This window comes from Trachemys scripta, chromosome 3 (assembly GCF_013100865.1).
Source record: "Trachemys scripta elegans isolate TJP31775 chromosome 3, CAS_Tse_1.0, whole genome shotgun sequence".
NCBI classification, from domain to species: domain Eukaryota; kingdom Metazoa; phylum Chordata; order Testudines; family Emydidae; genus Trachemys; species Trachemys scripta.
The window spans coordinates 158,220,897-158,237,145 of NC_048300.1; the positions used below are offsets into that span (position 1 = coordinate 158,220,897).

A 16,249-nucleotide genomic window follows, 5' to 3' on the forward strand; every position below is an offset into this window, starting at 1 on the left:
GCTCTATTTGCAGGAAGGCAGTTAATTAACAGGCAAAGATACTTTTCTGGATGAATTTGATCTGCAATCATTGAGGCAACAGGGAAACCCCTGAAGCCAGTCACTTTTCAAAGTAGAAATGCTTTTTAAAGTCTCAGTCTAGGATTTTTTTTACATGTATATGGTAGGGCTGTCAAGCAATTAAAAAATTAATCACGATTAATTGTATTTTTCAGTTCACCTCATAGAAGTACTGTAGTGCAATCTCTTTATCATGAAAGTTGAACTTACAAATGTAGATTTATGTACAAAAAAGCTGCATTCAAACACAAAACAATGTAAGACTTTAGAGCCTACAAGTCCACTCAGTCTTACTTCTTGGTCAGCCAATCACTCAGACAAACAAGGTTGGCTACAATTTGAAGGAGATAATGCTGCCTGCTTCTAATTTACAATGTCACCTGAAAGTGAGAACAGGCATTCGCATGGCACATTGCAAGATATTTACGTGCCAGATGCGCTAAAGATTCATATGTCCCTTCATGCTTCAACTACCATTCCAGAGGACATGCTTCCATGCTGATGAGAGGTTCTGCTCGATAACGATCCAAAGCAGTGTGGACTGACACATGTTCATTTTCATAATCTGAGTCAGATACCACCAGCAGAAGGTTGATTTTCTTTTTTGGTGGTTCGGGTTCTGTAGTTTCCACATCAGAGTGTTGCTCTTTTAAGATTTCTGAAATCATGCTCCACACCTCATCCCTCTCAGATTTTGGACGGAACTTCAGATTCTTAAACCTTGGGTCAAGTGCTGTAGCTATTTTTAGAAATCTCACATTGGTACTTCTTTGCATTTTGTCAAATCTGTTGTGAAAGTGTTCTTAAAATGAACATGTGCTGGGTCATCATCAGAGACTGCTATAACATGAAAGATTGCAGAATGCAGGTAAAACAGAGCAGGAGACATACAATTCTCCCCCAAGGAGTTCAGTCACTAAGTAATTAATTCTTTTAAAGAGCATCATCAGGATGGAAGCATGTCCTCTGGAATGGTGGCCGAGGCATATCTGGCATGTAAATACCTTGCAATGCCGGCTACAAAAGTGCCATGCGAACACCTGTTCTCAGTTCTAGGTGACATTGTAAATAAGAAATGGGCAGCAGTATCTCCCATCAATGTAAACAAACTTGTAAACTTGTTTGTCTTAGTGATTGGCTGAATAAGAAGTAGGACTGAGTGGACTTGTAGGCTCTGAAGTTTAACATTGTTTTGTTTTTGAGTGCAGTTATGTAACCAAAAAAATCTGCATTTGTAAGTTACACTTTCACGATAAAGAGATTGCACTTCAGTACTTGTATGAGGTGAATTGAAAAATACTATTTCTTTTGTTTACAAATATATGCACTGTAAAATGATCATCAGAAATAATAATATAAAGTGAGCACTGTGCAATTACTGTGTTGTAATTGAAATCAATATTGAAAATGTAGAAAAACATCCAAAAATATATTTAATAAATTTCAATTGTTATAAGTGTGATTAATCATGATTAATTTTTTTGAGTTAATTGCATGAGTTAAATGCGATTAATTGACAGTCCTAGTCTGCGGTTCTTCCATGATGCACAGCTCATACCCACTAAAATGCCAGGTCAACAGCACTGAAGTTTGTGAGGCTATAGAAATATAAATAAGGGCAGATCTGTGTGATTATGCAGTGTTTACACTATGGTGTAGTTTCAGATATGGAAGTTGGGATCGTTCTTTGACCATGCAAGGACGCAGCCTGTACGTGTAAATAATTAGCCTGTTGCTTAGAGTAACTTGTGCTTTTCTTACTCTCCTGAGATGGGCCAGTGGTATTAATCTTTATCCTTCCTAAATCTTTTGGGGAAGGGGGTGGGGAACAGATTACTCTACTCTCGGCCATGGGTTCTTTACCTGGGTGTCTCAGGTAGGTGAAGGGTATTAGATTCTGTGCCATAACCATGCAATGGCTCTGTAAATCCCAACTTCACAACACCAGCTATGTGAATGGAGGGTCAGTAGCTGCTAATAATTTTCATATTTTCATCTGCAAATTTCAAGGCACTTTACAAAAGTGTGTGAATATTTTCTCTGTTATTACAGAGGAAGTAAACTGGGGCAACGACAGATCACCCAATGATAGAATAGAACAAACCCAGACCTCTTGACTTCCAGTCCTGTACTTTTAGCAGCTGTGCTGACAAACTTCATCAACCCAAGTATTGACAGTTAATTTTAGCAACACCTGCCTAACAATGGTGAAATAAGTTTGATCACATGTGGCAGATGGTCCCCATCCTGCTGCATGTGGGCACTATGCCCTGGAGAGACAGTATGATTCAGTGGCTGTGGATTCAGGACCCTTCTGTTCTATTCTCAGCCCTGCCAACTGCTGTGTGACCTGGGCAAGCCACTTCACCCCCTCTGTGTGCCTTGTTGAACTAGACAGTTCCTGCACTGAATGGTTTCTAGTCTGTCCCTATGTGTTTATACAGCTTTTAGCATCATGGAGTCCTGATGTTGGTTGTGGCTTTTAGGTGTTATCATAGTACAAATAATTAATAATAATAACCCCTGCCCTCCTGTGTCAGTATTAGTACTGTGCCTACAAAAATCCCTTTTCGTGCAGCACATGGGCATTTCACATGATTGCATACTTTGGTTGTGTTTTCGGTGATACCACTTTTGTGTATTGTCCCAAAGCTGCTGTACAGGTATTTTGTACCCTGGTCCCTTCATTGGGAATGGTTTACTGTTGATGATGCCCAAAGAAACCTGTTCACAAAGCTCAGTCAGCATAATCCAAAGATTTTAGGGTGTGTGTTGTGTCCCATTAATATTATACACTTTTATGCACCTCTTTTCCTCTGGTAATATTCTTTGCACCGCATGGGGCGATTAAGCCTTTAATAATAATTAATAATATAGCACTTTTCTTCAGTAGGTCTCAAAGTACTTCACAATTTTTAATATAATTATCCTCACAATATTCTTTGAGGTAGGGAAAGTATTATCTCCATTTTACGATAGGGAACCGAGGCACAGGTCAGCTGTGTTACTTATGGTAGTACAACTAATTGAAAGTATTGCAGCCACAGCTCCTTCTATGCTTCGAGGAATGCTGATCTATTACAAAAAGAGGAGGAAAGTGTTGCTAAACAAGGGAGAAGGGAAATTGTAAAAGAAAAAAAAGAAAAAATAGAAAATTACATCTGTCTCCAGAGATGTTAGAAAGAGTAGAAGAGATGTGGGGGCAGGAAGAGGGAGAAAGGAAAGAGTTATGCTGGGAAAGGGTTTAAGTTAAGAAAGTAGAAAACAAATGGACATGTGCATATGGAATTAGAGAGAACACGTCAGTGCAACACTCTGTAAAGGAGAGAAACACACGGTGGGAAGGTGTAAGGCAGCAAAATAAGAGAGGGCACACAAGCAACCTATAGAAAAAACAATAAGACCAAAAGTTTGTAGGGCAAAAAGAGAGTGGGAAACAGTCATATCAAAATATTTCCATGAAAGGTGCTAAAGAGATAGGTAGAGTACTCAGGTAGAATACACAATGGAGAAAAAATCCTGGAATTTTAGAATGAAGAATTTCAAGAGAAGATTAATAGTGTGACACAGACATTCAAACTAACGAGCTATGATTTATTAACACAGTCATTTAATATATTGCACAGTAAAGAATGAAAAAGCAAAGGAAGACGCAGAGCACAAGCTGGAGGATGTCCCTGACACAGAAATTAGGACAGCATTGGCGTAACAGAAAGGATATGGCACAGCCAGAGGACAATGAGTCTAACAGGTACCAGTTTGCAGCTGGGGCACAAGAAATTTTTTTTAAGGCTAAGCCAAGCATAAACTTTGTAAAAAGAGCTATGCACTGCTACTTACAAATGTTTTCCACGTCCAAGTGTTTTGCATTTGCCATTGTGCAATTCTTTTTACTAATTAGAGCCTTATTGGAAACCAAAGGGGGTTACTGGAAGCTCTTTTGGTTTCTAAAATATGCAAATGACAATGCTTGGATGATAGATCGTTTTATTAATTGTATGTTCTGTGGTTCAAGTATTGCAAAGAATATTTGTGAAAGAAAGCTTCCATTTTTTTAATCATCAAACAAAATATGATTAAAAGGGCTCATTTTATACATTGCAAAACATTTTCTGACTCTTGAAACTTTAAAAATATTGTGGTGTTTTTTATAATAGAGACAACACCATGCTGATGGCTTTTACAGCATAGTGCATGGAGCTCTACATAGAACAACTCTCACAGATTATTGTATTTTAAGCTAGAGGTCCTTCTTTGCCTGTAGATTGAAACAAAGACGACTTATTCTGTTATATGCTTTCTATAAAATGCCTGGAGACATACCACATAGGCAGGGCTGTGAACTTGTCTGAACTTTATAAGAATTGGATGAGAAACCTGTAGAGAAAACGTAAGTTCCTCTAGGAAGTTGTGTTGGTGACTGAGTTGGTGGCACTCAGCTATGAGTCAGTATTGAACCAATGCCTCTATGTAGTGGGCACTGTGGTGCAATGCATTCATCTGAATAAAACAAGACATAGAGGTCCTTTCTACTTGTGGTTCTTATTGATTCCATGTGGTTCTTATTGATTCCATGATGGTACTCATAACAATACGGATAGCAGAAATATCTCCTGGTAACATTTCAAGGCCAAAGCCTACTCTAAATTTCCCTTGTGGTTAAAATTTAATATGGTATCCTCCTCTTCCTGCTGTGATGTAGTGGCAGATAAAGTTATCCCTATCCACTATATGTAACTCTTAAATGCTTTGGGATCCTCCCGAATGAACAATGTTTATATGGGTATGTTGCTTCACTTGTCTCCAGCAGTTAATTTCAGCAATATCCCAGCAATTTATTCTGACTCATTAAATATAATTAAAAATTCCAACATAGATCATATTCTCTCCTCTGCCAGCAGAATTCCCTTTCAGAGTTCCATGCATAGCGCAAGTGCAGTCCTATGCAGAGCAGTTGTTTCATTTGTACAGAAAGTAAAAATACAACTTAACACAAACTATCCATTTCTGTTGAGATCCAATTGAAAGCAGTTTTGTGGATTTTATTCCTGAGCTGTCTAACATGTCCAACACAGGAACCTGCAATTCAACCTCTCCTTGCCATTGCAAGTAGGTCCAAGTTTGGTGGTGGTGGTGGTGTAACACACATGCATTTTTCAGTTTGATGATACTCTATGCACTTTATGGAATGATCCTATCCCAGTAAGAGTGTGGCAGACATGCTATCTCTAAATACACTTAATATATATGCCAGTCTTCCTTCCATGCTGCCTCTTGTACTTGGAAATCTCACCCTCTCCTTGTTCTTCAGATGTTTTCCCCCTGGGTAGTGAAATCTCTCCATAAAAGTCTCTTCTTCCTTTTTTAACCCCAACTCATGAGAGAGAACAAGTATACCAACAAAGAGTAAACTTGCACTGCTTTAAGGTTGGACCTTCATTTTATGTATAATACAGATCTGGACGCTGGATCTATCCCATTGGTTGCATGCATAGAATAGACAGGATGATTGGGCCCTGAGCTGTATTCTCTGTGACTGATATAAATTTTAAACATGTGGGAAAGGGACCATGATTTCCTCTATTTTAAATGTGGCAAAACACAGTTATTTATAGAGAACCATTGCTATGATCTGTTCCTGTAATCCAATGTGATATACAGAATCCAGCAGAGTGCTCCTCTTGGCAGCCACTGGCTGCATATATTTCTAAGCACCAAACCGTGTCCTCACATAAAAACAATGACATATCCAATGACTTCAGTAACTCGCCGCAGAGTTAAGAATTTTCACTTGTTGAAATGCTATGGCCAAGTATCCTGAATCTGTGAATGGCTATTTCCTGAACACAGGGATTCCCAGGATTTATTATTTTTTCTTAATGTCATCCAAGTTGTAGTGTGATCTGAACACACCGATGATGCTAATGTTGCCATTTGCAAGGTCTGGAGAGAGATTGCTTACATGCTCTCCTATGTAAATTCCAAGTTGAACCCCTGGGGATGAAAGATGATCAAACTGTGCATCTTTATATTTCAGAATGAGGATTGTTGATTTTAGAGAGAGCCAAAACTGGAACCTCAAATCCAAAGTAATCTGAATTTTGGATTCAAACACACTGCTGCAGTTTTGGTTCTGGATCAGATACAAAACCACCAGGGGCCTAGTTTCCTATTCTGATTTGAACGCAGCTAAAATGTTATGAAATTAGTTGGTTTCATACAGTTTCCATTACTTTTAAACTGAAATCTCATGCAAACAGCTCACAAGATTATGTTGTCATAAAATATGAATCCTAGCACTAATTTGATGTTGAACCTGAATCCTCACCTCAACCCAATCCAGAGCCAAACATCACTTCTTGTTTCATCTGTAGTCAAAACTTGGGGGGGTATGGATCAGCGTTCTCGTCGCACTCCCTGTCAGTATCCGGCCCGGGCAAGCTAATAATCCAGCCAGCGGACCAAATTCGGTGATGAATCCTGGTCATGTGCCACTTGAGGCATGTTGTGCATAAACTAAGAAGAAGACTTGCCAATAAAAGACACCAGTATACTAGATTTGTGTGTGATGTCTCCATTTGCTAGCCAATCCACCTACAGAAGATATAAGGAAAGGACCTTTTCTACCTTAACTGCTGCAGGAGATTTCCTTTAGCTCAACTAATAGACCCTTTAATTTTTGGAGCTGAAGGGTTCTGGCACCCCATGTGTGAGATATCTGTGGTAAATGTCTGTTGTCGTAGAACATGAACTTGTTATGGAAGGATGTTGTGTTTGTTCTGATAAAAATTAAAGGCTTTTCTTTAAAAGTTCTAGTCAAGTGGACTTGCTGGCTCAGAGTAGGTAACCTTTCATATGTAGATCAAGTGTTTGCTTCTGACTTAGTTTGATAGTGACTGAAATTGTCACCATCAGCTGTATGATTAGTGGTTTATATGATTATTCTGATTCCTATCAGACAGCTATTTACATAATTAAAAAGCAACCTCACCACTGAGAACATTAGTTGGTACTCGCAGGAGAGAAACCAAAGATTGACTGACTGGGTTTGTGCTTGAGGCACTTTAACCTTCAGCTTGTCTAAGGGGCAGCAGGCAGCAGTACAAACTTCCTACATTGTCTCACTCAAGTCTCCAGGGCAATCCATCCAAGACCTTTTATGAATGCTTAGAGGGAAAAAAATGATGTAGCAATGTTGGTCCCAGGATATTAGACAAGATGAATGAATATATTGAATCAACTTCTGTTGGTGAAAGTGACAAGCTGTTGTGCTTACTCACAAGAAGAGCTCTGTGTAAACTTGAAAGCTTGTGTTTTTCACCAACAGAAGTTGGTCTTATAAAAGATTGTCTCTCTAGAGAAAAATGGGGCCATTTTGGTGGAAAAGAGAAATAAGCAAGTTTACGAGAGATATAATGGAGCCAGGTCTACAATAACATCCTAGGCACCATTATGCCCCTGTGAATAGGACAAATGGGAGCTCAAACTTAAATGCAAACTGAGATTTACTTTATAGCGGACACAGCAAATGGTTGCTGAGGGAAAATAAATGGAAAAAGATCTCAGTAGGGTCCTGATCATTCTCCCATAAAGGACTAAAAATTTTGTCATCAACTTCGGTGTTAATTGTAGCAGTCCCATTATAGGATAAATCCTTCCCCTGGCAATGTCCGTAAACCCTACTGAACTCAATGGGGGTGCCTGGGGTTGCCTTGAATGGGTCCTTGATTTAATGGAAAGTGTTCAATATACTTTAATGGCAGTTGAATTGGGCCCCAGGGGCAGAATATGGACTAGAACGTATGAGAAAAGCTTGTTTGTGCCCACTGTACTAGAGAAATTGTTCATGAGTGGCTCATTAGGTGCCACAAGTACTCCTGTTCTTCTTTTTGCGGATACAGACTAACACGGCTACTACTCTGAAAAAAATATCATTTCTGTAATGCTCGTAAGTTCACTGAGAACTATGGTCATCTGCTGAGTAGGTGCTGGTCACATGAGTGAAAGCTGCCTGAAGGCAATTTAGGAACCTATTTTTCCTTTGATGTCCGGCATTTCAGTAACTTTTTTCATTTTTTTGGTTCTATTTCTTCTTGCCCCCATTTCACTCTCCAGTTGTTCCCCCTCATCAAGGGAAATTTCCCTAATGCTTAAACCAAATTTTAAGAAGGAGGTTACTGGCTGCAAGTAATTTTAAGCAATAGTGACACACAACACTATGATTTTTGTGTAAATTATATGAAAATCCAAGGTGCAGGCCTTAATAAAGTCGAGACAAGAACCATAATTTCAATTAAAGCATTTGTGAGTAGCTGTTTAGCTTTCTAGCCAGTTATACTAAATTGGAGAAATAGTTTATTGGTAGCAGGCTATGAGTTTAAATCTCAGTTCTGGACTTTTACTTGGAAATGCAGTACAGTCATTTATTATACAAAATACATTTTAAACAAATGATTACATAGGTTGTAATTTGTAATTAGCAATAATGTATAATTACACCATTAACTATGTGCATTTTGAATATATTGCTTGCTGACATTAATTTAGATTGCCTTCTGTTAATTTTCAGCTAAACAGAGAAATAAATTGAGCTTTAATTGATAAATTATCCTACAGGTTTTTTTTTTTTTTAAAAAAAGGTAATCTCTATTTACGTAAGCATCTTAAAATATAATCACTTCTCCGAATGAGATCCTAATTTAATATGTCATGTGATTGAGTGTGTCATATTCAAATTTTCTAATTTGCAGACTCAAAGATTTATATTAGAAGCATAAACAAATTTAGGACGTAGTTAAAGTAAAGCTAAATGATAGAGCTGGGGTTTTCTAGAAGCTGTTTGTAAATGTCAAAATAGGTATGTAGCCAATTTACATATATTACTGTACATTGGGGTCCTGGGGGGGTGAAGCTTTGTCTGGCAGCAGAAGGGTTAAGGACTTTTTTGCTTTGCCCGTTTCAAATTACAATGAGAAGCCTCTTCTTTCCCAGCAGGGTTGTGCTTACATTAGTCTTTAGATCTCTGTTGAAGAGAGCTGTTATATTTGTGCCTGCTAGAGTTGGAAATAACAGTTAAGAAGCTGACTGGGGTTGAATGGATTTACAGAAGTTTTTTCAAGTAAATTCAGGGAAACATATGAATTAGATTAGTACATGCTTTAGAATTAGTTTATACTAAGGTGATTCAAAAGATGTTAAAGTTATCACCAGGCTGCTGGACAAATATAAATTATACTACCAAGGTACAGATCGAGACAAATCTGTGACTCAGGACTTTATCTTGGAAAGAGCGCAAGGTGTGAGAAGAACTCAGAATAACAAGAGAAGATAACTCTGGCAACTACAGTGTATCAGAAGATCAGCTCTTGCTAACACAACCCTGAACTAAAGACCTGGTTATCTAAGGTTTTTAATAGGAATGCCTAGGTCAGCTGACAAAATACTGGTCTTCTGCTCCATAAATGCAGAAAAAACGATAACAACAGTGGAAAATTGGAAGTCTGAATTTCAGCTTTCTTAGAAATAACTGCAACCTGACACATTCCATAATATTTAAACGGCGGGCAGGGGAGAATCACCAAAGATGTTATGTTTAGAGATGACATTGACATGAAGAATAGGTAAATTTTGTTTTTCAGCCACTGGTAAAGCAGACCTCATAGGAGCTCAGAATAAGCAGGAGAAATATTTTTGTTCTTTTTCTTTTCAACAATGAACCTAATGGCACTCAAAGCTTTCCTGGGCTTGCTCTGGAATTGCTGGGTTCTAGTGGGTCATGCACAGGGAGGCTTGGGAGACAATCATGTCCATTCAAGTTTTATTTACAGGAGGCTGCGGAACCATGAAAGAAGGGAGATCCAGAGAGAGATTCTCTCTATCTTGGGTTTACCTCACAGACCTAGACCATTTTCACCTGGAAAGCAGGCTTCTTCTGCACCCCTCTTCATGCTGGACCTGTACAATGCCATGACAAATGAAGAGGATACTGAGGAACTGGCGTATTCACTGAGGGAATCAATGGGAGGAGAGAGCAGAGGGGTAAGAAAAGGATACTCCGCATCTCCAAATGGATACTCACGGAGAATACAATTATCTCGCATGACCCCCCTGACCACACAGAGTCCTCCCTTAGCCAGCCTGCGTGATACCAACTTTCTGAATGATGCCGACATGGTCATGAGCTTTGTCAATTTAGGTATGTCTAAACATTTTTTTCTGCTCTGTTTGACAAACTAGCACCCTGATCCTGTAGTTTGTACAGAGGCAAATCTCCCAATGGGAGATTAGCTTGTATATACAAAACAGGATTGGGCCCTAGAAGTTGTACTACTAATAAAATAGAAATTGTACTAATGGTAAAGTAGCTACATTGTAGGTGGCCATGGAAAAAGGTTTTTCTCACTGTTTATATAAAGTCAGTTTCTATAACTCCCCTCTCCTGGCTTCTGTTTTCCTTCTTTCATTGATGTAATGAAAGTGCTAGCCTTAGGCCAGCTCCATTTTTTTTAAACTAAAAAAAAAAAAAAAATCAAACTCGTATGTGTATTGGTGGGTTATTTCCCCCCTCCGTTTTATGTAAAGCTCAAACATAAATAAACATCAGATGTTAATATTTTAAAGGCTAGAATGTTAAGAGGGTGGGGAATCAAACCATTTCTAACAAGAGAAGGTTATTTTTGTTTATTTTTTCTGTTGGTAAATGTCAAATTTTTGTTATCTTTTCAGCTGGATGGCTGGATTTTGTGGCATCTGCTGCTGATTTTTTGTTATTTCTATTTTGTAACAAGGATTGTATTTTTAGTGTTTTGTCAGGGTGCCTGAAACCTGGGTTAGGTCTTTTGTGTGTTTATTTATAACATAAATAATAGATATAATATTTCATACCAGAAACAAGTCAAAAAGAACAGTTCCAGGACTTTTGAAAGTGTATGTTAATTAAGGTATATGGATGAAACCCAATTATATTTGATCTTGAGTAGCAACATGTTTACCAGTTATGAAGCATTACATAATTCAAACAAAACATCAATTGCACATTTCTTAACTAGAATAGGCAACTTAAATTTCATTAAGAATGTTGCAAACAATTCATTTAATTTACTCACTATTTTTACAATCTCTAAAAATAAAAAAGGAATATGCTGCAAGCCTGACAGCACTATTTATACAACTTCTAATTTGACTTTAGTAGCAAAAGAGTGTAAATGAAAACCTGAAAGTTTTCTACAAGTGCTGTAAAAGATGTGATAAACTCTCTTGCTTTCCAGAGTAATAGTTATTATGGTAACTTTTTAAATATTGGCCCATGTTCTGAAATGCACATTAAAATGTGTGATAAGCTTTTTAGTCTTCCAGGTTACTAAAACCTGCAGCAGGATTGAACATGTCTCTAATCACTAACCTTCTTAGCTACCAGAATTTGTAGGAAAATGACACCCTAGAGTTCAGTTGCCATAATAATAAAATTACATCTCACTAAATAGTTGGCAGGTTAGTGTGCTCAATTTTCAAAACTTTTTTTTTTTTTTTTTACAAAAACAGCAACATATATCTGCAACTCCAAATACAATTAATACATTAATTTAATTACATTTTTTGTTCCCAGAAGTCAACAAGTTGAACAGAAGAAAACTTATTTTTTCAAAAGAATTTTTTTTTCAGAAAAAAACTTATTTTTTCAGTTCCTTTCCAGGGTTTTTCTAAATATTATACTTCTATATTATCTGCTTATTAGTTTAAAAATTATTGGCAACATGATACAACTCACAAAAAGTACTCTACAGCATTTGAAGTTAAAATTCCACTATTAAAAAAAAATAGGAAACTCTATGATCTCCTAAGTAATAGTCACGTATCCAATCCTACAAAAGTTTACATATGTACTTAACTTAGTACACTGTGGTCACATCCTCAGCTAGTGTAAATTAGTTCAGTTCCATTAAAGTCAATTGAGCTACATCCATCTACAGTGTCTGAGGATCTGACCCTTTGAGTAAGCCTGATGATTTTAATAGGACTTCTTACAGGATGAAATATTAAATACGTGCATAAGTCTTTGCAGGATTGGGATCAAGACTGGACTGGCCAGATTCTGCAGTGCTTACACAGGCAAAACTCCCATTCAGGTGAATGCAAATCTTGTCTATGTGTCTTAATATTTCTGCTTCTCATTCTGCCCTGAGGTCCATGTTCCTTTTAAAAAAAAACACCTTTAAAATAACATTATATGCTTTGTCTTACATTTTTTAACTGAAAACTTGGAGTGAGAGTTTTCTAGTGGTTACAGTAATTAGACATGATTAAAATCTCAAGAATACTATATAAATTCCAGGTTTTGTTTGGTATCTATAAACCATTAAAATGTATTTTAAACCTAAATTAGGCTTAACCCTAAATCAGTTTGAATGCCCTTCCACAGTGTGCATTCTGTGTAATTGTGGTTTATAGCATGCTTCACTATGTAACATTCATAATAAATATTGATGACTAATATAGATTAGCTTTAACATTTTTATTAAATGAGCCCATGTTTTAGCATAATAACGTACGACTAAATAAGTCATTAAAGCAGGTAACCATTTGGTATGATTTAAGATCCCGACAGATGAGAGCAAGCTATGTTAACATATAATGGGGAAAATATGCATTGATAAATTAATGCTAACACTATACCTTAAAATCAATACAAATTGAGGTATTGTTAGTAAAAGAACACAAGTCATTTTAGATTTGAAGCATTGAGCAACATTTATCAAATTAGTAAATCTTTGTAATCCTAGATTGCACTGATACAATGTATTTAATTAATTATATGCCAGTATTAATATGGTCAATACTGCTTCCAAAGCAGATTAATCATCCTGGCATTTTAAATTTAAACCATTGTATTGCCAATTTATAATTACTTAAAGCACATATGGTAAAACAACAAATGTGTAAGTATCCTGCTGGAGAAGTCTTATTAGCTATGAGCTACAAAAATAAAATCATCCTTATGGGAAACACAATAAATTACAAAAGAAACTGGGGGAAAATAAAAATCAGTGAAGGACAAATCACTTTCTACTGAAGAACAAAAACAGCACTTACATGCTAATTTCAATAAAAATCTACCTGTCAGAATGGAGTTCTAAACTTCTCACCTTTTACAAATACATTTTAAAAATGCAACCCAGGGAACTGAAGTTATACAAGTTCCCTCAAGCAACCAGGAGCAAAAAATTAACGTATTTATCTTGTCTAAAATTAAAACTGTAAGCACATGCTGCTTACACCAGTATTATGGCCCCTTCTTTTTCAAACGATATAGACAGGGCAGGGACTACGTATTCTCCTATGTTTTATACAATGCTGAGCATATTGGCAACTCACCATAAATATTGATGATTGTAACAGAAGCGTTAACAGGGTTGGTCCAGAAGACAAAGACTAAAACCTCACCAAAATAAACTACAGAGTTTTTTTAATAATCTGATCGTATAACCTACAACTTCAGAGCTTCTTTGTTTTGTTCATGGGTGGTTTTTTCCTGTTACATTTTGACCCAGACTGTTGCAAGTGAGTGACTACAGCTTAGAGTTCTGGCATCTTCTTTTTGGCTGATCTCCAAAATGACATATATGACACCGTATTCACCAGGGAAGAGCTAAATCCTATAATAATTATACAGTCCTTGCTCACTGTGTCCAGTGGGAATTATGTCAAAGGAAGGAGTTAGCTGAAAAAAAAAAGTGTCAGGATTTGCCCACCCCAAACCTTAAAAAAAAGATTGAATTAAAGAAAATTTGGGTCGAGTTTGGACCAAAGAAACAGACAGGATTTTTACAGTTATGTTCAAACATTTCCAGTAAAAGGATTAAGTTTTCCATATGCCATCACAATGAGCACTGCTATCACTGTGCTTAAGGGTTTCTCCACATTTCTATTAATATATCTATATATTTTCTTTTGTTTACAAGTCATCTGTAAAACTTGCTGTAAGCAGATATTTGCCTTTAATAAGCTTTTTCCGTTTTCTGTCTTCCTGTATTTGGTTTGAATAGATTTGGCCACTGTAATATTATGGAATACAAAAATAATCAAACCTTTGGTTTTCAATTATTATTTTCTTGTCTAACATTAAAATGGTTTTAATTTTTAAAAATGCAGATAGGAAGGTCATTATTATATTTGTCAGCCAGAACTTTGCATGCTATTTTAAAAAAGGAACTGACTGTGATATTTAGCTTTACAAAGCAGCTAATGTCCATAAACAGAAACTACTCTTTCATAAGGAGTTTTTGGGCTAGATTCTGCACATTTAATTAAGTGTCCCCACACTAGACCCTTTGGAGTCAGCTACTGAATCAGAGGTTGAAATTAAAGAGAGTTTGCTTGTTTAAGGCATATTTACGCTCCTCTGTAAAATGTGAATCATGTATGGACTCATTACAGCCTATTGTTTATTCTATATTACAAATATGATAGAAAACAACTTTTCTGAAGTCATTTTAAGGCTGTACTATGTTTTTACTCAAAATACTTACAAATCTATTTATTACTATTTGAGTTATGTAAAATAAAACAGGGGCTCCTATCCATATTTAGCCATTGTGTCTGTACAGTAGCTAGTTTCTTAAACCAAAATAATTGACTTGCTATAAACTCCCATGCTAAAGTAACCAATCATTAGTGAAGGATATGGCAAACTAAGCAAGAAAATGTCAAGAATAGCGGAAACTGAGCTAGTTTTAATATATGAATTCAAAGAGCATCAGAAACTATTAACTTCTGTATTCATTTAGCACTTAGGAATGGCCAAACTTTTTGTATGGTTTAAAAAAAAAAGGTGGTCAGTTTCTGACCTTGTAGGCTTAATTTTAGCTATGAGTGAATTTCTTTGGATGTAGTACAGTATTTACCTCACAAAAATACAAGTTTCTAATGGAAACATTGAAACATCCTTAATGAAAGTGATGCAAGTGGTGCTCTTATTATCTTGTGTTAAACAGACAGATGCTATTATAGAAATGAATGAAGATTAAATAAAATAGCCCACAGAACTTAACTATTTGTATAGTTGGGCAAATACTGCAAAAAACTTCATGACGATGTTGAATGGAAACTACAAAAATCACTGTTTTTTCTTTGTTTTCTGTGAATTTTCATACAAGTGAAAGTTTTGCAAGAAACTTTGTAGCAAGTAAGTCTTGCTAATACTATCCAAACAAGAGCCATGCTGGCAACTTAAAATCTCCTTTGATTTCCCTTCACAATAAAATTTTTAGTCATCCAGTTAGCGAACAGAAACAATCTAATGTGATTTAGAAGTCCAATCAAACACCACAAACAATGAGTAACAAGTGAATATGTAAATATATAAAATTAAAGTTCCCAAACAGTTTTGAGTAATGAACAAATTTGTTACAGGAACAAAAAGACAAATTCATTGAATAACTTATTCACTACCAATAACTCACCAATCTCTAATAATTTGTTAGTCAGGGCTAACCAATTTTTACATTATGACAGAGCAGGTTGTTAGGATTTCAAAAGGGAAATATTTGTCCGTCTTTGCATCCTAAAACTATATCGCTTTATCACTTCATATTTATATATTTCCTTGGAAATTTCTCATGTTACATGAATGTTATGAGTTATATAGACATACCTCTAGATAGGTTTGTGTGTTTTGCATGAATATCATCTAACAAAATAATATTTTTATAACTGTCAGTTAATTCTTTGCCAAAGTTAACACTTTACATTCAAGTAAATTGTTGTAGCAACTCAGCCAAAAATATGTCAAGCTCTCCATTAACTGGGGCATAAAACTGTCTGACTTCCCTTGCCGACAGATTTGAAAGAAATTGCAGATAACTGAAGAGAAACTGATTTAGCAGATGTTCAGAAGTGCATGGTGAAGGGATATCTAGAATCAATCTCTCTCTCTCTCTCTCTCTCTCTCTCTAAAATTGTACATAAATATATATTTAAAATATTAATATTTTCCCATTGGAAGGATGGTTGACCTGGTTCTGCTTCTTTTTCTTTAATATGTGTTGCTTTTCCAAACTAAACGCAGCTTGGGGTGGGGACATAGGGATTGTGTGTATTGTACAATACATATTTTCCTCAGAAAACATCAATTCCTAGTGACTAGCTACAAAAGAGGAAGAGAGAGGCTGGTGAGGACTCACTCTCTGAGGAG

At 36.3% G+C, this 16,249-nt stretch overlaps 1 protein-coding gene and 1 long non-coding RNA gene across 3 annotated transcripts in view; one reads left to right on the forward strand and one right to left on the reverse strand.

The window, feature by feature from the left end:
• LOC117875217 overlaps positions 1–14,775 on the reverse strand; it is a 33,585-nt gene extending 18,810 nt beyond the window's left edge. Inside the window, exon 1 of the long non-coding RNA XR_004645218.1 lies at positions 13,432–14,775. This is a non-coding gene — a long non-coding RNA (uncharacterized LOC117875217). The remainder of the gene's footprint in view (positions 1–13,431) is intronic.
• The window catches only part of BMP5 (bone morphogenetic protein 5), a 73,055-nt gene continuing 65,863 nt past the window's right edge, over positions 9,058–16,249 (forward strand). Inside the window, exons 1-2 of one of the 2 annotated variants that reach the window (XM_034766299.1) lie at positions 9,058–9,680; positions 9,888–10,255. In XM_034766299.1, coding sequence (XP_034622190.1) covers positions 9,649–9,680; positions 9,888–10,255 — 400 coding nt within the window. In that variant the 5' untranslated portion in view covers positions 9,058–9,648. Of the gene's footprint in view, positions 10,256–16,249 lie in introns of both variants that reach the window. The other variant, XM_034766298.1, reaches the window with a different exon arrangement.